Source organism: Prinia subflava, chromosome 1, assembly GCF_021018805.1.
Source record: "Prinia subflava isolate CZ2003 ecotype Zambia chromosome 1, Cam_Psub_1.2, whole genome shotgun sequence".
NCBI lineage: Eukaryota > Metazoa > Chordata > Aves > Passeriformes > Cisticolidae > Prinia > Prinia subflava.
Window position 1 is genome coordinate 110,283,509 of NC_086247.1, and position 26,474 is coordinate 110,309,982.

The following is a 26,474-nucleotide window of genomic DNA, read 5'->3' on the forward strand; positions in this document are numbered from 1 at the left end:
AGAGAGAGGGAGGGAGGGAGGGAGGGAGAGAGGCGGCCCGCGGGGCAGCTTCCTCCCTCTCTCCCTTCCTCGTCCGGCGGTCGCAAAGGAGCGGACCATGGCCCGCAGCCGCCGCCGGGAAGGCTCCGCGCCGGGCACGGCCCCGCCGCCAGGTCCCGCCGGGGACACCGGGCCCTGGGCTCGGGGTTAGAGCCCCGCCCGGGGCGGGCGCGGGGCCATGGGCACGGCGTCGTCCCTGGTGAGCCCGGCGGGCGCCGTCGGGGAGGTGATCGAGGACACGTACGGCGGCGGCGGCGGCGAGGCCTGCGAGATCCCGGTGGAGGTGAAGCCCAAGGCGCGGCTGCTGCGCGGGTCCCTGCGGCGCGTCGGCGGCTCCCGGCCCGGCGGCCTCATCGGGGCCAGCTTCAAGTCGACGGCCTCGGTGCAGGAGCTGGAGTGCGTGGCCGAGTACGAGCGCCTGAGGAAGGAGTACGAGATCTTCCGCGTCAGCAAGAACAACGAGGTGGCCTCCATGGTGAAGAAGGAGGCCAAGCTGGACAGGGAGAACAAGCGGCTGCGCGCCGAGCTGCAGGTAGCGCCCGCTGCCCCGCGGGTGAGGGCACGGAGCGGCGAAGCTGAGGCTGCCGAGGGCTCGTCCCGCTTCCTGGGGAGAGTTGTGTCAGGGAGGTGACGGTGCGAGAGAAGGCAAGGTGCTGGGGAAATGCGCTCCTGCTGAGGAGATGCCGTCGGGATGCCGCCAAAGTACAGATCTGGGGATGGGGACCGCACCCTGCGCGCCTGTGGCGGCCAGTGACAGGGAATGGCCTGAAGCTGTGCCAGGGGAGGCTTAGGCGGGATGTTGGAAAAAAGGTTCCTCACCCGTAGGGTCTTGGGCACTGGAACAGGCTCCCCAGGGGAATGGTCACAGCACAAGCCTGACAGAGTTCAGGAAGTGTTTTGACGATGCTCTCGGGCACATGATGGAGTGTCCTGTGCAGGACCAGGAGTTGCAGTCGATGGTCCTTGAGGTTCCCTTCCACCTCGGAATACTCTCTGATTCTGGCTGCCCTACAGTAAGGAGAAATGTAGAGTGCTGAGAAAATACTGTAGTTAGGCATGAAAAGTAATCTAAAACATCAGCATTAAAACTCTGAAAAAAATGAAATATTAAATGTTTTCAGGCACTTCAGAAAACATACCAGAAAATACTTAGAGAGAAAGAAAGTGCATTGGAAGCTAAATACCAAGCCATGGAGAGAGCTGCTACTTTTGAACATGATCGAGACAAAGTCAAAAGGCAATTCAAGGTATGGTTTGACTTTTCTATTCCTCGGAAAATTTCCAAAAAAGATGAGTGTCTCTTGTTCACATTCCCCAAATGAACCCTTCTCTAGTAGCTTTCATGAGTACCTCTCCATCTTAAAGACACCTTAGAGGGTCATAGCTGTAGCTGCCTATTTCCATTAAAATGATCCTACCTCTCTGTAAGACTAAGAGGGGGAAAAAAGAAATAACTTTATAAATATTAATAGGAGAATATGAAGTGATACATCATAAACTAAATTCCTCCATTGAATTTGAACACAGGAGTATATTCATATTTGAGAGTGACAAGAAAACATGAGCTGCAAATTAACACATGCTGAAGCAATGTATAAACACAGAGTTCTATTATTTCTGAATAATTTTTATATATTGCACTGTAAGGTGTAACACCTCTAGCTTACATTTTTTTAAAAAGTGTGTATTGGTGTGTCTCTTTTGACTGCAAAAATGTGATAGTCATTTAGAGATAGTTTACACTCTCTGGAGAGATGACTTGAAAGGCCAGGCAGATGTTTCTGCTTTTCCTTTGCTGCAGATGATACTTTTGCCACCCAAAACAGGGCAGTAAGTCTTAGTTTTTCACTAGGATTTTCAAGATTCTTCGTGTCCTTAATTCTAGTTGTCTGTAGCTACATGTAGTTCATATTTGGCAGATACATAAAAAGAGGATTGGTTCTGACCTTATTTAAGAAAATGAGACCTGAAGACTAGTTCATTTCTTTGAATTTAAAACTAGATTTGTGTTTCCTTTCCCACATGATGGAAGTCAGCTTCAAACAGGATAGCTGGAGATGCTTGATCAATTTCTGTCATAGGAAATTTAAATTTCTGCAACAATAAAACATAAATACAAGATTATGTGTAATTGTAAATAAATACATAGATGAATAAAAGGGAACCTTTGAAAAAAGTGTTATATGTAGCAATTTTAGAAGGCAATAAAAAGTAACAGGTTGTTTTGATTTTTAATGAACATGCAGGCATCTTTCAGAATGCTATGCTAAGGCTTATAATGGTCAAATTTTAAAACTAGATAATTTTAAACTGTGGTTTCCTGTTCATTTCTGATTCATGATGGCTTCAGGTTCACATTTTCATGCCTTTGCCTGCTAGATGAATGCTAGAAACTTACTTTTCCAATTTAAAGTAGATAACGAGCTCAGGAACAGATACTGAACTTTAAAAGATTTTTTTCCTTCCTGCTGATAGATTTTTAGAGAAACTAAAGAAAATGAGATTCAGGACTTACTGAGGGCCAAACGAGAGCTCGAAGCAAAACTCCAGAGACTCCAGGCCCAGGGAATCCAAGTGTTTGATCGTGAAGAGTCTGATTCTGATGATAATTGTACAGATGTTACAGGTGAGAATTTCATCCCCAGCACTTCGTGTTGGAACATGACTGAAATCTCCAAATAGTAAAGCAGATGACAGATATTTATGTTGTTTTGATAAAAAAAGTTTTATTAATGCAGATGAAAAGCAAGTTAAAGTACTTTGAAGGGTGAAAGCAACAAATCTTGCAAACTTGATTTAGATTGTGGGAACGTCACATTTCTGGTGTTACAAATGAATAAATGAAGACAGAGTACTGTCTAGACACAGTTATTTGAACACTTTTTAATTTTTTTCCACAAACTGTTCTGAGTTTGCTTATTCTAGATCTGAGAGGTGATGCTCCTAGGTATCCAAAAATCACACCTGAAACCAGAGGGAGTCGTAGACAGACACTTTGATGGTGACACATGCCAGTGTCAGCTGCTGTGTGTTTCAGAACACACAGTTAGATCTTTAACAAAGAACCTCATACACAAAACCTTGTGTATGCTGTATGAGGAATTTAATAACATGGAAGGGGTTCAGATGGGTATGTGAGCAACCTGTGTAAAAGCAAAAATTAGGAAATACCCTCAGCCTTTGGTGTCATGGATTCACATTAACCTTGGAAACGCAACCATTTAGAACTATAGCATACAAAAGTGTGAGGAAATCTGCTGAAGGAGAAAAGATTATGGTCAGTAGCATGTGGCTGTAGGTTTCAGCTGGAGTATTTAGGACTGATAATTTACCTTGTGTAGTGACAATGAAGAGGGGTTTTTTGTTTGTTTTCCAATTCTTAGCTACCGGGGCGCAATCTGAATACTGGAATGGAGGAGTGTTGGGAAGTGAGCCATCCATGGGTAGTATGATGCAACTTCAGCAGTCTTTCAGAGGGCCTGAGTTTGCTCATAGCTCCATAGATGTTGAGGGACCATTTGCAAATATAAACAGAGGTAAGTAATGGTAATTCATTTTTCTGGGATTGTAGGTGTCTATGAAATTTTTCCAACTATGCTTAAGTAACTCTGTTCCTTCTTAGATCCTTTTCTGTCCACTCTTGGGTAATTTAACCGAAAGGTTATTTGGAATTCTTTGTAAAAATAAAAGGAAGTGTAGCTAAGTTATGTTTAATATGTGTGATGACTATGGTATGTGCAGTAGTGATTTTAGCAAACAGCAATTTCCAATGCTTTGTTGTAAGTATGTTCCTTGTGTTGACAATGGAAGATAGTGGCTGCTTCTTTCAATATCTGCTGGTGTTCTTTTTTTCCATTTGTATTCAGATTCTCTGCTTCCTGAATATGAACATGACATTTGTATTAGCATAAATTATCCCCCTGTTTTATTCATTGATTTTTCATGGGTTTTGACTCTGCCTAGGGGGCCACTTACGGAAATCTGATTGCAAGACCAGGATGTGCATGTTGTTATGTAAATCAGTGCTTGATTTTTTCTTGTCAATAATTACTGCTTTTGAACTTTGTTTCCCAAGTGACCTCTTGTAGATTTGCTTCTGATACTCTGGTTTCCTTCACTGTTATCCTGGCTCTGGAACCTCTCCTGTATATAGTTGAGTTTGCTGGCAATTTCTCCCTTTTTAGTTCAATCCTTCAGGCTCTGTCTGATTCAGAAGTCTGTGCTTGCAAAGTGGCAGGGATGGGTCTTCCCTGTCATGGCTCCAGCTTCATACATTAAGCCTTTCATCAACCTGTGTGGTCCTGAGAAGAGAAGCTATTCCTGTTCTGAAAGAATGATCAACCACAAAATGAAGAGTTGTGAAGGGTTTGGACTGGCCAGATGTTAATGCACCCATGAGTATATGTTTTTCTTAGCAACTACTGTGGGATGTGATCAGGAACAGAGCAGAGCAAGCTCAAAACTTGAAAACAGAAGACAAAAACTTCATTACATTACATAGGAACAGATACAGAAAGGAAAACTCTAAACACACACACACAAAAAAACCAGAAATGAAATGAAAACTTCTCAGAACATTTCTTCTCCTCTCCCAATTTCCACCCCCTACACATTACCCTCCATAGACCAAAACCTTGGGTTTTAAATCAAACAATCACCACTCAAAAAGCTAATCTTCAATTCAGCAAGGGAGAGAGGAGTCTTTCTCACACCACAGACTGCTCCTCAGGAAACACAGGTCCAGTCTTTGTGTGTTTGTGCCACTCGCGGCTACTACCTGGCTGCCGTGGTGACACTCTCTTCTCCATGTCCAGTGCTCTCACCACTGTCCATGGGCCAAAGCTGCATACAGGGCTCTTTTTAAGGATGCTTGCATGCCAGGCTCTCCCCATTTTTCCCCTGGGGCTGAGGGTTTCTTCTCTGAGGGCAGAGGGCACCGCCACACCCTCTTCCTCTCTTCTCTGTTCGCTCCACTGCAGCAAGTCGAGCTGGCCACATCCACCCCAAAATGCAGTTTATGTTCAAAAGAGTCTCAAGTTCAGTCTATGGCTAACATTATGCAAGAAAAGTTCAGCCCAAAAAGCCACTCTTCTCATTCTTTGCCCATCCAGGATTCTTTTCATCTTCTGACTATATCTTCTCGGTCCCAAGCTGTTTCTCTCTCTCTTCTGAAGCTACTAGTCATGAGAATCAATGTCTGGAAAAAAGTTTCTTTCTGCCTCAGAAAGGGTTAAGAGTTTCTGGCTCCCGGCAGGGCTGCAGGCTCAGGCACTCCCAGGCTGGGCAACTCCATCCTGGCTGGGCACCTTCTCCCAGAGGGGGGTGGAGGGGGGTGAGCACACACGGAAGGCACCTCCACAGTTTTCCATCCCTCCATCCTGGGTGGGGCCAGCTCAGCTCCAGTCCTGTCCACTCTCTTCTCCCCCCGGGGCCCCAGCTTACTCTAGTTCAGCCGCGTGGTTCTCCTCAGCCCGGCCACGTGGCTCCCCTCCCCCACCCAGCCTAGTAACTAGGCAGGGGAGAGGAGATGTTTCCCTACTTAAACCAGAACCCAAAAGAGGCTGACCATCTGGGAGTCCCTGCTTTTAACCCCTTGTGTCCTCAGAGGCGTGTCTAACACCTCAGTGGTCACTGAAAGTGCCAATATTCAAACCTGACCATTGATTGGTTTGCCCACAACTCCCTGAAAAATTCACCTCCCCCTCAAACCGAGACAAGAGTCTAAGAAGGTTTTAAAACTCATTGCTTCTGTAAGGAATAAACATACAATGCCACAGAAAGCAATGGATTTTTTTTTCCCCAGAAGAGGAAGTACCCACAGTGTTTTGCTGTCATTTATTCACATGGCCCATTGAAATACATGTAGATCTGAAGGGGAAAAAAAGTGTTTGGTTATGAGTGAATTTATTACTCCTGCATATTGTTACTTACTTTACAACTGTCAGCTTGATTTCATGGAAACATTTAATCAATCCTTTTTAAAGAAAATATCATTGCGATGATAATATAAATATATTTAATACTTTTATTTTGCCACCTTATGAAATTGTGTGACATTATCAAATGGTATCAGTTCTCAAAGTTTGTAAAATTTAAATAATTGAGTAAAAACACTACTACTGTTTTAAATAAAATGTAGTATTCATGAAGTATTCATGATGTTAAGAGGTGATGACTTATCTATTATGCAGTGTAATGACATGTGAAGATCTCTAAGGCTTCATTTTGGGTTTTTCCATTGGCAGATGATTGGGATGCTGCTGTTGCCAGTTTATTGCAGGTTACTCCTCTGTTTTCCCACTCTCTGTGGAGTAACACAGTAAGATGTTATATCATCAGTACTGATGAGACTCAGCCGGAAGTGACCATCTTCATTAGAGTGAGTACCTCACAAACCTGTGCTCATTTATGTGCTGTCTTGGTTCCAGTGTGATGCTGGTTCAGGAATTTGTCTAATACTTCTTGAAAGCTTTTGTAGGTGTAGTCTGGTTTCAGTGAAATCAGTGGAAGTATTGTCAAGAGCTTCAGGGGAACAAACTGCTTAAAGAAACTGAGTTTTGTTTGGTAGGTCCTTAGTGTTATGCATGTTTAGTAATAAAGCACTGTTGCTCACATTTGCTTTCAGAGCTACTCTCCGAAACTTCAGAGAGTCTGTGAAACAATGGGGTACTTCTTCCAAGTTGTTAATTTTTCGACAGAGAATGAAAGGCCTCATCAGGATGTAAGAAAATGGGAAATTGAAAAAAGTTCATTAGTCATTTTGCTTCTGCATTTAACTTTGCCAAGGTGAGTATTTTCTAAGCTGGTGAAACAAATGGCAACTGGTAATTTATGCAGAGTGCATAGCTTATTAAAATGTATGGGATGCTTTGCTCAGTATTTTTCCTAAGCTAGTAACTTCAAAGTGATACTCCTTCAAACTTCAGGTTTGCTAGTGCAGATACTTAAAAGAATACATCAGCTTTGTACCATTTTCTTTTTCTTGTAGCTACAAATTCTGTTAAAATACAGCTTGAATGATGTCTTAATAACATACAAAAATGTTTTGCTTTCCAAGAGCAGCTCTCTGTTGTGCATGTGGCTGTGTCTTAGGAATTCAAGATGGCTGATGTGAATGTCCTCACTGTTTTTCATTTCCTTATCTAGCCTTACACCTGTCTATAGTATTTGGGGTTTATTCTATCACTTATTAGTTCCTGGTTTGGGCTGTCTTTCAGAATAATTTCATGTCTCTCCTGTGTGTTACCTTATGCTAGCTTTTGACAGCTTTGATTTAGTGAAGTCATGATGTTTCATGACAAATAGTGATGGAATGTGGTCTGTTTGTTCAGTGAGTAATTTCTTAACCTTCTAGAAGAAGCAGCAGCATGATTCACTGAAGAAAATACACCAAAGGAGGGATACTTTTTGACTTGTGTTAGGGATGTTACTGTTACGCATTATATGCTGTTGCCAAATAACTCAGTTTTATTTATGTGGAACACAATACATAAAATATGCAGGGGAAAAAAAACCCAAAAGTATTAATTTGGAGAATTTCTCTTAGAAGAACTCTGATGAAAATGGTGGTGCTTGTGTAAAGATGGTAATGTTAGAGCAATCCTTTCAGCTATTGTCCGCATCACCAAGTAGTATTGTTCCTTTTGTGCAACAGCAATAGATATCAGTGGATATCATTCACATATATAAAGGCAAAGTGCTTTTGAATTTGGAGGTGTTGAATTCTCCTTTTTTAAATACAGTATATTGAAAGACTGTCCCCCAAGACATCTGACAAATACTAAAAGACTCTTCTTAAAAAGATCAAAGATAGAACAGAACCTTCAGATAACTGATAGCAAAGCATATATATGATGCTTATTAATCATACGTCAAACCATGTTTTTTCCATGCAATGCAATATATTTCATTCTGCATATTGGTATGACAGGAAAAACAGCTTTAAATTTACAAATCAATAATCATAAAAATTAATAAGTGGTTTTACTGGTTTTGGTACAAGTAGTATAAATCTCTCTCAGCTTTTTCTTGCTTCAGAATTTTTCTCAAATTCTCTTTTGAAGTATTTGATTGCCTTTTGCTATAAATAGATATGACTTTTGAATTAGATTTTGCAGTGAAACCCATCTTCGGAGCTTGTGTTGATTGAACTGTTTACTACAGCAGTGTAATATAGCACAAGAATGCTGATTTCCAATCTAGTTGTTTGTTGGAGGACTGTGAGGAAGCCTTCTTGAGAAATCCAGAAGAAAAACCCCGGTTAATTTACCACAGAAGGGAGGATGGCAGAGTCAGTTCAGTCTCAGTGCACCACTTGATCGAGCAAATTTCTGGCATGAACAAAGCAAAGGTATGGCATTTAAAAATTGCTATAAACAACACTCGCTGCATGCTAGTAGTCCCAGATTTTAGAGGAAATTGCACTGCAGTCATAGCTCTGGCTGCTCATTCTGTGAGCAGATCAATAAGGCTGAAATTTATGAATATTATGAAATTTTCATTAGCAGGGGAGGAAAAAAAGCCCCTACATTTTCACTGAAAAAAATGGCTGTGCTGTTAAGGTTAGAATTTCTTACCTGTGTTTAGGCGTTTAAATGGTAAAGTTGTTTATCTGAGGTCCCTTTGTAGCCACTGAAGGGAATGAGGTGTACCTCCAGAGAGATTCCTGCTGCCTAAAAATCGATCCGTGATGATTTATTTTTCTCTACACGGACAACGGTTGAGAACAGCTGAAACTAGATGCCCAACTTTTAGAGTTCTTAGGCAAAGTGAATCTTACCTAAGGAAGGCAACTGAACAGAATGGAATTTAAATGTGTTCTAGAATGTTTTTGTTGGAGTCCTTAATGGTGTTCTCAGTTGGATTCAGAGTTGTGTCATGCTTTGCCATTTACTTTTTCAGATGATTGACCATGTTGGAGATGTGGAGGAGGGAGCATATGAAATCTATAATTGTGTGGAAAAAATAATTAAACAGGTAAAGTACATGATGCATTTTAGCTTTTTATATCTATACTGATTTATGATCTTAAATTATGTCAGTGTTATTACTATGTGGTACTTAGATGTGATTCAAAGTATCTCTGTTTTATCATTAATATCTGGCAAGCAAGGAAATGTGCAAGTGGAAAATAAAACCTCAAACTGAGCAGTGCTTTTATGGACAAAAGCACAGGACCATGGGAAGGGTTCTATTTATGGGTCTAAATTAGCTTTTAATTTCTCTTTATGCATACTATAGATGAATTCTCTCTGTATTCTTGTGGTGAGTTCTTTCCACTGTGAGATATTTAAAATCAATGTCTTGGGACTTGTGCACTCAGAATTAACTTAGTTTCATTTCACTGCTTATTTATGTATGTTCTCTGCTACCCTACAAGGTAATGAGCATATTTGTGTTAGTAGAACCACACTCACACTGAGACTAATAGCAAATGTGCTTGCACTATAGTTGCAGTTTTCTCCATGTATTTTTTCTTTTTTCATAGGATATATTGGGGTGTGAAATGACAGACCTGGAGGGCAAGGATTTGGGTAATAAGGAAGACTCCACTGCTCCTGAAGAAGTTGTTTTTGGTGATGTATTGTGGGATGCACACGATGAACAAGAACAGATGGAAGCTTTTCAGCAGGCCTCTAATTCAACATGTGAGCTGGGATTTGAGAAAGTGAGTACATTATAAAGGTATATGGATGAAGAGAAAGTCATCACTCACTTCCATCCCTTTTTGGGCAAGATGCGCTTTACAGAAGAAGCTGTGTCTGAGAGCATCCTTAAGGCTATCACTCCTTTTGCTGGAAGAAGCCATATGTGTGCTATAGATGGCATATTTCTTTTCTGGGAGAGATGCCAGTTGGTGTGTTGTTGAATGACATTGATGAAAAAGTAGTTGTTGTGCCTGCATTGGAGAAAAGCACTCTAACAGTGTGCCAGAAGCAGAGCATCCTCTTAGTTAGTCATCAATAGAAAGCACTCTGAGTATCTATCTTTTCTTCTTCTATTTTTCTTGTTTCTCTTTTATTTTTCCCCCAAGGAAATCCAATCTCTTTCTTGACACCTGGAGTTAGGTCTTTAGGAGATGGTTAATGAAAAGATTTCATCTCATCATGCAGTTGTAAGAGAAAAACAAAGGAAACTTTATAGTGGAAAGCTGCTGAATAACTCAGTACTTACTCATTACTGGCACTATTTTCTTAAAACATTTCAAGTTGTGAGTATCTGGAACAGTTGTCTGTTGGGAAGACATAATGAATGTAGGAAGATAAACAATTAAGTCATCACAGAATATGGTGTAATAGTTTATCTGGGCAATATAACATAAGCATGCAGTTTCTGTTACTGTATTTAAATTCTTACTACCCCTATTTTACTAGCACACTGTATTCTTTCACTTCACCACTCCTATACTGGTAATGGTTTGGAGGATTGTGCCATCTTTACTGCATGCAAAAGCAGTAGAATAATAGAACATTAAAAAAACCACAGTGTCTATCTAAATGCACCTCTTATTTTGAAGACAAAATAATTCTCCTAGGCAGGTGAAGGACATTTTGCTTTGGTTTATTTTCTCATCCGCTGCAACATTTTTGGGCATTCATATAATGAAAGAAGGCTTTCTTTTGTATGCTTTTGTATGCTCAAAATAGTCATTCATGGCAGGTGCCAACTTTTTCCTGGCAACCATATCCAGTGCAGTGGAATAGTTTGGGGAAAGGGGGGCCAAGGAAGCCTGAAAAAACACAGAACACTGTTGCTTTACTATAATAACACTAATTCAGTTTATTAACACCGAAGATTCCATTTTAAATAGTTTTGAAGAAAGTGTTAATTAATTTTACACTTCAAAAAAAGAAATAATAAATTCTGTGATTTAATTGTTTCCTTGCAACATCTCTTTACACTTGTACTGTTTTGCATTTCAGAAGTTACTTCTTTGCCTTAATAAATTGGTACATGCATTTTGAGTCTAAGTGATTTACAATGCTAGACACTATATTTCTTCCTTAAACACTGGAATATTTATAATTATTGCTTCTTTTTTACAGTATTTTGAACGTCTGAATGACCTAGTAGCAGCACCAGCACCAATTCCACCATTGCTTGTATCGGGAGGACCAGGCTCTGGGAAATCTCTCCTTCTGTCAAAATGGTAGTTTCATTTTTTTTTTAACATGGATGAAATTTAAGGAAAAAATTTCCATTACATTTCAAACATTGTGTCAGTAACAAGAGGTAAAACGGGGGCATTTACAAAGCACTGAAGTTATTGAAGCATCCTGGAAAGATTTTTGATACTTGAGTGGCTAATTTCATCTGGATTGCCTTTAACAGCTCCCTGACTCCAGCTGCAACACCTTATGATGAGGCATCACTTACATATCTGTCTTTGCACAGCATTAGATTGTGGTTTTGATAGCTCCATAGTGTTGCCCTTCTCTGATACACAAGAAGTGTCTGAAATAAAGAAAGAATCCTCATAATTTATCATAGACCATAGAATTTTATGGTCACTTGTATGCTATGACAAAACTTGCTGTTATAAAAATAAATTGATGGTGTCATTTAAAAGCTTAGGGGCACATGACTATTTACTGCCAGGAAGGGCACTTGCTAATTGCTATCAGTAATGGTGAGAGCAAAAATGGCATCTGACATTAAAAGTTCAATTATAGCTCAGGAATGTCTATCCTGTTTTGTAAGAGAAATATGGAACACGTATAGATAAGATGTTCTATCTCCTTTGGCAAAACTGATGCTTTTTGTTTGAGATCTATTTGCAAAATTACAGTCTGTTGAGCCTTTTTTTTTCTTCTTTCATTAGGATTCAATTACAGCAGAAGCATTCACCAAACACTCTAATTCTTTACCACTTTGTTGGGAGGCCCATGTCTACTAGTTCAGAATCTGCATTGATAATTAAGCGCCTTACTCTAAAGGTAACGCTGCATTACATGCCCTGCCTTGTATCTCTCTTTGTGTGTCTGTGCTTGTGTTTGTGTGTGCAAAGATAACATTTTCTACAAAATTTCCTGCATGAGTGAAAAGTAATACAAATGTAGTAGAAAAATATTCAGGTTCAGATTGATCAGGGCTCTGGGCAACCTGGTCTGGTTGAAGATGTCACTGCTCATTGCAGGGAGTTTGGCCAGGTGGCCTTTAAAGCTCCTTGCAATCTAAACCCTTCTGTGAGTCTATGCAATGGAAGGCATTATAGAATGAGGAGAATCTGATGTCATACACTTAATGTAGCTCAATTAAATAGAATCTCTGGGATATTCATAATGGATCAGCATTAGCAGTAATGTTTCCAGTGACCTATATTGATGACTTATAAAACCATATAAACTCCTTCCAAAATTCCCTGCCATCTGGCCAGTGAGAGAGGCAGGTGCTACCTCTTGTTTCTATGTGCTTAGAAACCTGGGGCTATATTGGCCACTTGGCACCATCTTGTTCCCAGACTAGGCTCTCTCCTATATTAATTTATTTTTAATTGTGTGCTAGATACATGGAGAATAAAAAGGATCATTTTTGTGCCAGGTCCAAACTTGATTTTTCCATCACAGAGTGGCACCAAGGGCCTTACAGTACTAAAACCTGTAGAAAAATGAATTCAGTTGTGCTATTCTTCTCATCTGTCTTGGATGTTTGCCTGTTTAATCTGTGCAAGTCCTTTAAGTCTCCATGTTTCTTGTCTGTTTTTTAAAGGGTATCACTCTAGAATGTACACATTGAGTTCAAGAAATATTCTTTGTTCTGCATGAGCCACCTTTCTGCATATACTAGAAGGAAAGAACTCTGTGTGAACTTGTCTAGAAAAATTGCCCTCAAATCAAATGGAGTTTTTCTGGGAGAAGGGTGGGGTGAGGAGGGAGAACTGGTTTTTTTCCCCTTTTGTGTCTATAAGACTTCTTTCAATACTAGCCGATTTTTAAGGTAGAATTTCTTGTACATGTTTATCATTCTGCAGCTTATGCAACACTCTTGGTTAGTATCACCTCTGACTTTCGATCCAGCCAAACTTCTGGAAGAGTTTCCCCGTTGGCTGGAAAAACTTTCTGCACGCCATCAAGGCAGCATCATTATAATTATCGACTCTATTGACCAGATACAGGTATGTTTTCAAAATCTTTGCCATTTGTCAGTCTAACAGGAATCATGACTATTGTAATAGGTTCGGCCATAGCTATGTAACAAAAATATTGGTGATTGCTTTGCTCTGAAGAGAACATGTAGAAAATAGTTTTGTAAAAGGTGCAGTTGAGTTATTTTTGTAGATAAAGTTTTTGGGGGTTATTTTGGTTTTTTTCTTCTATATTTTATCTTTACACCTTAATTTTTGAGCAGTCTGGTTACATTACTTATCCAAAGATTCAAGGCTGTGAGCTGACTTATTGGGCATGTAAATAGCCTGGTTTTTATGAGGTGAATGTTTCAACAATAGTATTCTATCTACTTTATTTAGTGTAGAGTTGTGCTGATACATAAAAATGGGTCATTTATTACTGTCTAGAGGACCAGATCATTAAAGATTTTAAAGGACAATGGAGAATTTAAGAGTCCTTTCACTGGGTTGCACAGTTAATGAAACATAGCGACTTCTGGCATTGTTTTGAACAACCTCTGTGTTAAGAAATGAAAATTTGTTTTTCAGCAAGCTGAGAAGCATATGAAGTGGTTGATAGATCCACTGCCAGTGAACGTGAGAGTGATTGTATCAGTGAATGTAGAAACGTGTCCGCAGGCGTGGAGGTATGTTATATTTCTGTGATGTGTCAAAGTATCCTGGCTTAGAATTACTGTTTTAAATTGCAGTTACTCATTGAAGAGCAGACAGATTTGTCGAGACATGGAGATTTAATAGGATAAGATTTCCCAACCCATGAGGAAAATGAAAGCTTCTCTATTGTAGCTGCAATGACAGATTTTAGCTGTTGGAAAACCAGATTTTTGTTTCACTGTGATGGATCCATCCACATGACTGTATGAAAGACAGTATTAAATGCAGTCAGATGCACATCAAGAACTGCAGTACCATGATGTAGGTTCAGGATAAGGCTAAAAGTGGAAATTTTACTTCAGATTATTAGAATTTCATAGTAGCAGGGAACAGCTTCAATTACTGCTTTGATATAAATCTTTAAAAAGCCCTGGAACTCTGATGTCTTTTCCTTTTGTGTGCTGTTTAATAAGGTTCAAATATGCCTTTTTTCTCTCTTACCAAAGGTTATGGCCCACTCTTCATCTTGATCCACTGAATTCCAAAGATGTTAAATCTCTCATTAGTGCAGAATGTAACTCTGCAAATGTTAAATTGACTAAAGAGCAGGTATGGCTGTTGCAGTTTTTCTAAAATGTCTTACTCTAGTATAACTTTTAATGAAAACATGGAAAGGTGAAATGAGCCCAGCTGCCAAAATAAAGACTTACATTTAGTTAACTAAATATGATTGCTCAAGATAGCATGAAGTTTGAGTATTTTTACCCCATGGCTCATAGCACTGAAACACAGATGAAACAACATAAATTTTTAACAGAAAAACTGTGCAGTTGAACATACTGCTGTAAATGTTTTATTTTATTTTAGAATACCAGAAGGCTTAATTATTAATTTTTTAATTAATTTTTTGTTGCATAATTTTGTTTTAATTATTGTTGCATAATACTGTAACATTGATTAACATACTGGGAAAACCAGAATTTTTCCTTTGCCCTTGAGACTAATTCTGTAAGGTAGCCTTCATGTTGAGATATAATGTTAGATCCTAACTCTTCATCTTAAATTTAAATGGGAATTTTCACTCATATTCTCCTATAGCTGGAAATGTGTGCAGTATTTTGTTCATTGCTTACCATGTTATAGTCTTCAGATGTTACAGGTAGAAGAAAATCTAGAACTTTAATTTTCTTATCAAACAGTGAACGTTTTATTTGTATGGTTAGTTTCATCTGAGCTCACAGATTTTATTTAAAATGTTGTAGGAGAAGAAGCTTGAGAGACATTGTCGTTCCGCCACAACTTGCAATGCTTTGTATGTCACTCTCTTGGGCAAAACCATTGCTTGGTAAGTTGAGATGTTTTGGAAATTACTATGCTCATCACTAGATTAGAAGACTACAAGCAGGTTAGCCTTTTGAAATACTTTCATTTAACACAGAATGAATCTTCTTAAGATGATGGAGAAGTTCTGCCCTTCACTGACTGTGAATGCAACAGGAACAGAAATCAGAGAGTGTACAGTCAGCAGTTTGATACTAAGTGAACCCAAATGGTTCTATCTATTTGTTCTCAGCTCTTCTATTTCTATTTTATTTTAATTTCATCTTCTTCTTTATGGGTGTATCAGTTGCTTCAGTGGTTTTAAAGGAGAATGTTGGTATGTGTTGTTAAACAGTCAACTTCAGGTGTGTTGTATTTACTGATGTACCAAAGAGTTTGCCCCACAGATTTTTAAGGCTACAAGGAAGTTCAGTGACTGTTTAGTTTAACATCCTGCATATGGTCCTTAGCCTTGTAATTCCTGCTGTGGAGAAAATTAATCTTCCCTGTTGTGCAAGAGAATACCTAATAAGTGCATTGGCTTCTTATTAACCTAGACTTCATCTTGTTGAGAAAGATGCATTTTTAGTTGAGAGACTCCCAGAAGATGAGACACTAATTAGTAATTTACTCTGGGTGACTGATTTCATCATTTTTGTTCACGTTTTATGTTCTAGAAGACTTAATTGCTCCTGAAAACATGCTTTGTAAATGCATTAATGAAATAGCAGCATGTGGTTTTATCTTTATCCATCCTGATGTTCTTACTTGTACTCCTGCTGGAGAAAGGACACTGCAGTGTAGGTTTTTTATTAAAACTGTTGCAGCTATTTAGAAAAATCAGACAATAGGACAGAAATGGGCTTGGAAGACATCACCTCTTCTTTATTTAAATCTCACCAGGTGCTGTGCACCTTTTGAATCCAGTAGGAATCCGGAGAATATTTGAGATAGGGCTCTTCTGTAGTTTCAAATCAATCTTACTCAGCCAAATTTAATATGCTAAACCTTACCCTTTTTGTCCTTCTGCCCAGTGTTGGAAATACAGGAAATATTGATGAGATTCTTCAGCAGTGTTGCCAGTGTCAAGACACAGTGTCACTGTACAGGCTTGTTCTGAGATCAATTCAGGAATCATTGCAGAGTGATAAAGAGAAAGGTCTTTTGAGAGAGGTAAGCAGAGAATGCATCACTGTTCCTCCAGGTAATGAATACTTTTCCCTGTAAAAAGTTTTTCTTAACTTGAAAATAAAGAAAACTTTCTATTCATTCATATGTATGATTCAGAGATTATTGTGTATTATTTGTATAGAAGGGACAATTTAATTAATGTAATTACATCTGTTGCATAACTATAAAATATATGCCTGCTTTGTGTTAAATATCAGCTGAGCTGTTGTCTCACAGAATAAAGCAGGGCTTTTTCACTGTGATGTGATAGAGAATTAGCACTTCCTTGCTGATCACTACCGTGATCTAATGATTAACTACATTGAGCATAGTTGAGCATCAAAACATGGTGTCTTGTGAATATAGGTATTGCTAATAAAATTTCTGACTCCTCTTCATACCTTTGCAGAATTTCTCTCTTGTGCAAAACATTTTTTTAATTAGGACACAGTACTCCTACTTGCTACTTCTTTGGTTCTGGCAGCATAAAGACCCTAAGCATATTTTACTTAGAAGAAAGTTCCTCATGATAATGGAGTTACTCTCTCCCAGTGTTTTAGAGGAAAGTCTGAGGAGCTATTTATTTGCTTCAGAGTGTCCCATTTGGTGCTTTATCTATTAGAATATTAAACCATTAACACTGAGATGTCTTCTTTGAGAAGAGGGAAAGGGCTTGTACAGGCAGGGTATTTTTTTCTTTGACTATAAAGTTATCACAATGATAAACAGTATTTTTCTTGAGATTTCAGTGTAACTAAATTCTCCAGGAAATATCTGTGTGTGTTTAACTGTGTGAAATCTTGTTTTCTGCTTCATGCAGATACTGTGTGTCATTGGTGTCAGCCACAATGGGGTGAGTGAGTCAGAGCTGATGGAGCTTTATCCTGAGCTGACTTCTGCAGTGCTGGCCTCACTCCTTCACAGCCTGCACAAAATGTGTCTGCTGACATATGGCTGTGGTTTGCTGAAGTACCAGCACCTCCAGGTAGAGTTTGTAATTCTAAACATGTGCAAGTGAAGCTCCAACCCCTAACTCCAACCCCTGTTTTTAGACAAGTTTTGTTGTTTGCTAGGTAGGTCTTGAAATGTTGATGGTTGCTCATCCATTCTCCTTAACATCTAGTCTGATCTAGAAACACCTTGAAAACTACCACAGCTGTGATAAACCAGTATTGCTGAAAATCTGGCCTTTCAAACCTTCATAAATTTCTAATCTATTAATTTTTAACTCATATAGCTTAGAAAATGTTGGCTTCCCCAAAAAAACCAAGAAGAATTGAATGAGACAGGAATATTGCCTGATTTACCAGAGCTGTGGTGTAATGTAAGGCAGTTTGTTTGTAGTGCCTTTGTTGTTGAAAGATTTCCAGTTCTGCAGAATGAGATGTGTTTCATCACCCTATGTATCATCAGCACTAAAACAAATTAAATACATTCTCTTTCTTTTAATTATACTTTCTTTCAGGCTTGGGAGATGGTAAAACTAGAGTATATGGAAGCAGGTGAAAATGTTATTTCTGCCTATAGACAAAAACTAGTGGAATATTTCACCATGCAGTTAAGGTAGGTCAGAATTGTTCAAGAAGTGCTAAATTGCAGATTTCATGCCTCATAGATATTTTTGTTTTCTTCATATACCTTCTTTGAGTTTAGTACATTATTATGGCAAAATAACTATACAAAATTGTCAGTTTAGAAGTTTGTTTATTTATTAATATGTTGCTTTTTAATCTTGGAAAAGAATGAGGTCTGTGAAGGGGAATGGGCATATGATAAAGTGATTGTGGGGAAATGTAGGGCATGAATTTATACCATATCAGTTATTTTATGGTCTCCAAACCCTCATGGATTTTTAATTCCCAGTAAATGCTAGGAAACTTGAGTTTGCTTGAGACTTGAAGAAGCAGAAAACCACTTGTGTTCAGCAAGCAATTAGCACATAGATAAGAGGAGGTCCAGTAGGACAGCTGAACATCTACAAGTTCTTATCCAGCTTGAAAACTGATTTGCATTTACATCCTCAGTTACTGTGTCCCAGCTATGGGCTGCTGTTTATTGCTCCTCCAAGCATCCACTGCTGGGTAGCAGGAAGCCAAGAGGGCCACAGTGTGCCAGACAAAGGAGGCACAAAGGGACAGTGGGCTGCTGCAGGGCTGCAGTCCCGTTGGCAGGCACAGATTAGGCCATATAGGATGGAGAAGCAGCTTCCTCTGGAGTGCCTGGGGGTTCCAGTGCCTTCTGAGCTGAAATTAAAAAGAACATATAAGAACATAGAGTAGCTAGGTCTTACAGTAATCAGTCTGTTCAGACATTCAGGTATGGAAATTGTATGCTTGCCTAGTTTTCACATCAAATTGACAAGATGTCAGAATTTTAATTGTCTTTTGTTTTTCTTTCAACAGTCAAGACCGAGTGACTTGGAGAAGTGCAGATGAACTTCCCTGGCTCTTCCAACAGCAGGGCGATAAGCAAAAGCTACACAAGTGTCTTTTGAATCTCTTTGTGTCCCAGAACCTTTACAAAAGGTACAAAGGTAGCAACTGCTTTGGCCATTATGAACACTTCATAGTAATTTTTTTATCAATGTAAATCAGAAAGTGACAGGTTCAAATACTTAAATAGTCAATGCTGAAGTGCTAAATGCTGTTTCCATATAAATAATGTATTTTTGCAATTCTGTTACACCCTGGGGGGTGGTAAAGGAATAAATATTGCTGTTGAATAGCGTTGGTCTCCATGGATTGTCTCTGTAGATGCTGTAGCATAACAACATTTGTGCACGTAGGCCTTTTTTCCTAAGCTAGCATTGATCTGAATAGAGGGATATCAGAGATAAGATTCTTTTCCTTGTTAAAACAGGGGACATTTTGCAGAATTGCTGAGTTACTGGCAGCTGGTTGGGAAAGATAAGAGCTCTATGGCAGCTGAGTATTTTGACTCTCTGAAAGAATATGAAAAAAGCAGTGAGGGAGAGGAAAGTATGATCTGCCTGGCTGATCTTTATGAGACCCTGGGACGGTTTCTTAAGGACTTAGGTCTTCTCAGTCAGGTAAGTACATTTGGAGATTGTTGTAACAGCAAAAAGGCAAATGAAGCAGAGCTCAGTGTGTGCTTTCTGTAGCAGTAGTTAAGTTATGGCAGCACAGAGGGTGCTGCCTGCTGCCCTCACGCTCTGGATTGGCTCTTACAGGCTGTAGCTCCTCTGCAGCGCTCCCTGGAGATTCGAGAGACCGCGCTGGATCCTGACCACCCGAGGGTGGCACAGTCGCTCCACCAGCTGGCAGGAGTGTATGTGCAGTGGAAGAAGTTTGGAAATGCTGAACAGCTGTATAAACAGGCACTGGAAATCTCTGAAAACGCCTATGGAGCTGAACACCCTCGGGTGGCGCGCGAACTTGACGCGCTTGCAACCTTGTACCAAAAGCAGAACAAGTAAGCTTATTTACACTGCAGGTTTTGTTTTATGTGGAGGTAGTACAAAAGAAAAAAATAGCAGCAAAGGTTTTCTTCCTGAAGCCAGAGTTATTCTTTGGGTCTATTTTTTTTTGAGTTTCATATGTTCGAATGCATCTATGAGCATCTCTTCTTTATTCTTGTAGCAGGTCACCTAGGAGGGGCCAGCTTTTGTGCTTAGTTTAACGAAAAGCTTGTAGAGATAAAGGAGGAACATTGTCTGGCCCTTAACATTTTGTAAATTTTATATTTGAAAAAAGTGGGATGATTTTCAAGATTCTTACATTTTCAAATCTGTACACTTAACTTGGAATTTTTCCAGTGTACTTACTGAAGCTACATTTGACATTCTTCTGACACTACAAATAACTGCTTTCAGATATGAACAAGCTGAGCAACTGAGGAAGAAGTCCTTCAAAATACGTCAAAAAGCAGCAAGGCAGAAAGGCAGTGTGGTAAGGAAGTGCTTGATATTTAAAAAGAGTTGCAGCTGCACTAAATAGATGATAAATTGTGTCTGACAATGCTCCAGGGCTTTTGATAATTGTGGGCATAGGTGGTGAAGTACCTTAGCAGCAACTTTGGTAACTGCCCTTTCAACTCTGCTGGAAGTGGAGATGTATCAGTACAACTGGAATGGAATTCAGAGAAGTGGAAAAGAAAGAAGTGGATGTATACATTTCAGAGGTGCAGAATTACAGCTGATATGATTGTGTGTCAAAGTGACAATGGAAAAAGGTGTTCTCCAGAACAGCTTAGGCATTTATCCTACTAGTGAATACAGTGCTTACTGCAATGGAAAATCCTGGTAAAAATATTAGCTGACATACAGAATTTCCCCCTTTTTTCTTCTTCTGTGTTGTTTTTCAGCTACAGGATTTCTCTTGTCATTTTTGAGCTAAGGGTTTATCCTGTAATGCCTGTACTATAAGAGTCCAGCTAATAACTCCAGAGCTCAAATTGTAGCTCTAATAAAAGTAGTAAAAACCCATAAACATGTTGCTATTTGCACAGTGATTAAATAAGAATGAATTTGTTTCATGAAGATTTGGTCTATTTCTGTAATGAGTTCTTCTGCAAAAATATTTTTATCAAGACTGCAAAGATCAAAAATAGGCAGAGTGTGTAAAAACAGCTGCACTTTTTACTGTGATTTATTTTGCTTGTAAGCATTAACTTGTCTGCACATTTTAATTGATGTGAAGCCTTGAGTGACATTTTATATGCATTTGTATGTGCTGTTTGGGATTGGAGATTATATTGATTTAAAGTTTTGAGTTTATAAACCTAAGCATTTGATCTGAACTGGTTTTTTGAACTGTGAAGTTTAAGCAAATTAGCATGTCTGATACAGGGAGAGTGATGTGACAGCACAGTAACTTGAACGGCCTGGAAATTTTCACCAAAATTTCACATTTTTGGTGCAATTTGCTGATAGATTGTGAGTAAGCATTTGCCATGGAGCTCAAAAATAGAACTTAAAGAGGATTATTGTGGTTCTGTGGCACCAAATTGAGTCTTTTGGTTTTCTGTCTTAGTGTTAAACTTCAAAAGTACTGGTGACTGGCTTACATTCCTTCTCTTTGCTGTAGTGTGGCTTTGCTCTCCTGCGTCAAAGAGCCCTGCAACTGGAAGAGCTCACGTTAGGCAAGGATACACCAGATAATGCTCGAACCCTCAATGAGCTTGGGGTCCTCTACTACCTGCAGAATAATCTTGAGTGAGTTGTACTGATTGTGACACATCCACTGAATGTTCTCAGCTATTTAAATGGAGGCAGAGCATGGAGATGTAGCACTAAATGCAGATACATGATCAAATACTTGATCATGTATCTGTACTTGTAGTACTGTCCCTTATTCATTCTACCTGGCTTTGTTCATTGTGAAATTCACTCCCATTTTCTATTTGGTGCTGTTGGCATGTGGGTATTTACCAAGTCAGTGCACTTCCTGCATTCAGAATTGATGTTCCACACTTAATTAGCCTTTGTTGCAAACAACCAGTTCTCTCTCAAATTTCTCTCCTCTACTCAGCTTCACCATTTTGTTACTGTCTCCTTTGCAGTGCTCATCTTTGAAGCGCAGGATTGTTGTTTTTCTATGACAGTTTTAGAAGAAGTCATGACCTAAACATTCATTGTGCTTGTAATCCTTCAGCTTTTACCCTGATGTCCTGTTAAAAGCCAAAATGGCCAGAACAGCACCAAGGTGTTCTAAAAGCAGACAGAGATAAGCAGGGTGTTGAAGAAGGGGAATAAAAGGTGCAAGATCGTTCTGATTGTATGTTCAGCCACTCTTCACATCAACTTCTTCAGCTGACAGAGGAATCTAAACTGTGTGTTGTGAGGGAATTGTAAAGTCACCTAAATCCCACTCTACTGAACTGAATCTTTTCAGAGAAGAACAAAAGTGCCCAGCAAAAAAGCACAGAATGAGTTCTGGAAGTATTTTTACTTCCAGTTCTTCCTGTACCTGATATTTAAGGCACCTGTAGCTTTTGGATATTTACAGAAGTATATAATTATTTAGGGTCTGCATACAGAATCACTATCTCTGCAGTGAAGGAATTGATTTTTAACAATCAGTTAAAAATCAGTAGTTGTTGGACATGTGGGGTTTTCATCAGTTTGCCCCATGAAGTGACTGATTATAGAGGAGCAATATTTTATCTAATCTCATAAAAGATTGTTTAATATTCCATGTCATTCATACCTGAATGTTAAATTGTTAAATTGTTAAATACAACCTACTTCAAGAGTAGCTGTATCTCCACTATTTCATAGGTGAGAAAAGGTGTAAACTTTGTTCACTGAAGGTTTAAGGAACTTTTCAAAATGGATATGTCCGCTCTGAACCAGCAAGTCCAAGATTTCATGTAATTAAAATGAAATCAGTGGCAGAAGGGTATGTCACTTAATGAATAGTTACTTGTCACATCATCCTCCAGCCCTTGCACCTTCTGACACCTTTTGACAAGAGCTGCAGAATTGAAACTACAGTTCTGTGTATAAATGGTCTTTTTTTTCTCTAACATAAAATTGATTTTTCCCATTTACTAAGCTGAGCTCTTGAAAATAGCATGACAGGGTTTGTGTGGATGTCATGATGAGAAGCTGCCAAATAATAATGGATGTTATCAGTCTTATGGGGCATTCACCTGTAGTTTTGATAGAGGAGCTGCCGTAAAGCTGTAATGGAATAGTAGCACCCTACTGCAGTGAGACAAAATGTGCCCTTTGCTTCAGTGGTGACATTACACAGAGTCTTTTCTACTCAGTTCTGAATTCTGCCATGAGTTTCCAAGGCTGAGTTTGTTGTTTCAGGCACTTCAGCCTGTACAGATGTTACCAGATTTAAAGTACTGATGAACAAGTATGTTGTGTAGGACAGCAGAGCTTTTCCTGAAGCGCTCCTTGGAAATGCGAGAGCGAGTGCTGGGGCCCGACCACCCAGACTGCGCGCAGTCTCTGAACAACCTGGCAGCCCTGTACAACGAGAAGAAGCACTATGACAAGGCAGAGGAGCTCTATGAGAAAGCTTTGGACATCAGGAGGAGAGCCTTGGCTCCAGATCATCCCTCCTTGGCTTACACTGTGAAACACCTGGCAGTGCTGTACAAGAAGATGGTGAGCACAAGCCTGTTACCTCTTCTGATCACCTAAATTAACTGTAATGTCTTTGCCTTAATGGAAAAATCATGTTAGGGCATAGGAATAGTTCATTTTACACAGTGACCTTGAACTTTACTGTCAGTTTAAGGGTAGCTTGAAGGCTTATGAGGGAGATAGTATTTCACAAATAAACTTTCTGACTGAGCCACCTTCAGCTTCTGTTGGCTCAGTGGAAGATGAGTGTTACTCCTATGCAAAATGCACTGTGAGGAGTAAAATTAACATGAGTATAAACTTCTGCCTTTCGTAATTTCAAAATGTGTTATGAATATTTGTGGTTGTAGATGGTTGTTCTAACCATTTGCTATTATTAGTATAATAGTGTTATACTCTTTCCAACGGTTGAACCAAGATAAAGTTCAGTGAATTATAAGAGTTTTATCTATTTTATATTTTCATTCTACTGTTCTTCAAAGAGAGAAAAGACCTTGAAGATAATCTCTTAGATCAAATTTTCTCATGTTTTTGCTAAATAATTCTTACCAGCTATTTTCTGCATTAAATAATTTTGGGTCATGTTATTTTCTGCTCACTTCAGCTTCTAATTTTCATGCTGCTGGAAGCTGCAAAACTACTCAATATTTACATCAAAAACCTCTTTGCTAGTTTGAAGAAGCACAAATTAAGTCAGTCAATTATTTCAATAAAAGTACAACTGAAGAATCTTTTTACAGCCTTCTCGATGAGACCCTTGTGGGGAAAAAATAAATTAAGAAAGGAAAAAATAGACCTAGCTGAGAAACACTTTAACTGGGAGTCAAGTGTGCCCAGTATTTTGGAAAATTATGTTCTAATAAATATTCACAATAAATAATCTATGCAGAATATACATATTATTTAGCAAAGTTATTCCCTTATTCTAGAAACAATTAGATCTTCTCCAAGGCTTTTGTTTAAAATAGGTTTTGCTGTTACCATCTTGATACCAGAGAACTGAATCATTTTTTTCCCTGTTTTTTCTAGGGAAAGCTTGACAAGGCTGTTCCTCTGTATGAGCTAGCAGTTGAAATTCGACAGAAGTCATTTGGCCCAAAGCACCCGAGTGTGGCAACTGCTCTGGTAAACCTGGCTGTCCTGTACTGTCAGATGGTAAGTTTGTCACGCCTACCATTTATTTTTCCTGTCTTAGGCTTTTTTATGACTTTACCTAAATGAAATGAAAGAAATTTGATTGTATTGAAAAGGGAAATGCCTTATAGTAGTTTCAAATTCTTGGGTTCCGTTTTAAACATTGAAAGTATATTTTGCAAAGAAAATGTATGCAGGGATAATTGTTGTGAATGATAGCCATGACATTGCATCTAGGCTGCATTGATGCTATGTTGGCAAAAAAAAAAAAAAAAAAAAAAAAAAAAAAGCCCATGTAAAACACATCTGTAGCAAAGAAATACATATCTGTAATAAAGAAACTTTCTGCTACCCAAAGAAAAAGCAGATTGAAGCTTTGCCTCTCTATGAACGTGCACTAAAGATTTATGAAGACAGTTTTGGCCAGATGCATCCTCGTGTGGGGGAAACACTGAAAAACTTGGCTGTGCTAAGGTAAGATTATATGCTTCAACCCTATAAATGCAAATTACTGCATGAAACAATCTGGGCTTGGGTGGTTTCTAGGAAAGTAGAGTTTTAAGTACACTTTGTTGATAGTATTTTATTTCAATTTAAATTAATTGAGAGATTTTTTTTGTTTGCTTCTTTGAATTTTGTTCTGCTCTTTTCCAAAGCTATGAAAGGGGAGATTTTGAGAAGGCAGCTGAACTTTACAAGAGAGCTATGGAAATAAAAGAAGCAGAGACTTTGTTGATTGGTGGAAAAGCAACTTCTCGACACTCATCAAGTGGAGACACATTCAGCTTAAAAAGTGCATTATCACCAAATGCTTTGCTGGAACATGGACAAAGGTGATGCAAACCTGCTCCAAGAAAAGGCAATCTCTATTGATATTTTCAAGAAGACAGAAAATTACTAAGACAAATCTGTTTTTCCAAGGATTTGTACTGTTTTGGGACTGACACCTGTCTTCATGAATTCTGCCTCAACTTTGCAGGCTGCATGGTACAAAGTGAGCTGCTTTCACTGAGCATGGGTACACACATTAGTTACTAGCTCAAGTAGAAGCTAATACCAAAAACATGGACTTGATGCCTCTTAGCCTAAGTGCCAGGACTATAACAAATGAAGCTGAACCACTTGTATAAATTCTAAGAGGCAGTTCTTATTTCTGTGTTGTAATAGCATGGCTTAGAGGATTTGTGTATTTTTGTATCATCAATCCTTCTTGCCTTTTTACAAGCCTTTAAAGTTGTTTCTAAAGAAATGGTAATTTTGAAAAAACTTTGAAAATACTGTTTAACTAAGTTTTTACCTGCAGGGTTATTTCAGCCTTAAGCAAACTTTCATTTAAGGTGGTTTCCTTGGGAAGCTATCTAAATGTATCATCATCTACTGTTAAAGCTGTTGTAAGATTCCACTCTAGTCAATAAAAATACTTCCAGTGGGCAATCAGAATGAAGATGGTCATGGCCAGATGTCTGTTCTTAAACCTTTAGCAGTACTTCCATTGTTTAATCATACTGAATCCCTTAAAATATAAGAATGTTTGTATTATCTGGGAAAACCTAGTGATGCAAAATAGTTTGCCATCAGATAAAGAAATGTAAATCAACTCTTCCTTTCTGTTTTATTTCTTAATACCTGAGTCAGTGGAAGAATCAGTCTATTCTCATTCAGTCCATAAATGCATGGATCAATTAAAATACATACTAAAAAAAGACTTTTTATTTAAAAAGTCAAAAATTAATTGAAACCTTACTATAATATTTCAGAGGAAACTAATGATAAGATTAATTTGATCCAGTTTCAAAAATGCAAATGGGTTTGTAAGCAAAGCAAGGGTTTTACCACTCTATTTCACCCACCTAGAAAAGTTTTGAAAATTGGAAAGTTCTTTGCAGGATTGTCACCAACCAAGAGGGGCAAAAGGAAAACCAGACAAATACAGAAAAAACCCTAAACAAAAATACACACACACACCTCCCTGCCAACCTACTCAGCTTGTGTGTGTTTATGTTGCTGTTGCCCGATGTTCTTAGACCTGGT

The 26,474-nt window shown here is 38.8% G+C and overlaps 1 protein-coding gene across 2 annotated transcripts; it reads left to right on the forward strand.

Moving 5' to 3' along the window:
* Positions 1 to 26,040, forward strand: NPHP3 (nephrocystin 3). Of its 2 annotated transcripts, none has more exons than XM_063407659.1 (27): positions 1 to 592; positions 1,161 to 1,286; positions 2,515 to 2,665; positions 3,423 to 3,575; positions 6,285 to 6,418; positions 6,665 to 6,825; positions 8,242 to 8,389; positions 8,941 to 9,015; positions 9,527 to 9,706; positions 11,085 to 11,188; positions 11,861 to 11,975; positions 13,010 to 13,153; positions 13,694 to 13,791; positions 14,266 to 14,368; positions 15,022 to 15,104; positions 16,114 to 16,252; positions 17,070 to 17,234; positions 17,715 to 17,812; positions 18,652 to 18,774; positions 19,109 to 19,298; positions 19,440 to 19,681; positions 20,082 to 20,157; positions 21,295 to 21,422; positions 23,090 to 23,330; positions 24,339 to 24,464; positions 24,802 to 24,917; positions 25,100 to 26,040. In XM_063407659.1, the coding sequence occupies exons 1-27, from the start codon at positions 218 to 220 to the stop codon at positions 25,278 to 25,280; spliced, it is 3,975 nt and encodes a 1,324-aa protein (XP_063263729.1). In that variant the 5' UTR covers positions 1 to 217; the 3' UTR covers positions 25,281 to 26,040. The 2 variants fall into 2 exon arrangements, with proteins under 2 accessions (XP_063263729.1, XP_063263738.1); XM_063407668.1 differs by having other exon boundaries at positions 2 to 571.
* The last annotated feature ends 434 nt before the right edge of the window (positions 26,041 to 26,474 follow it).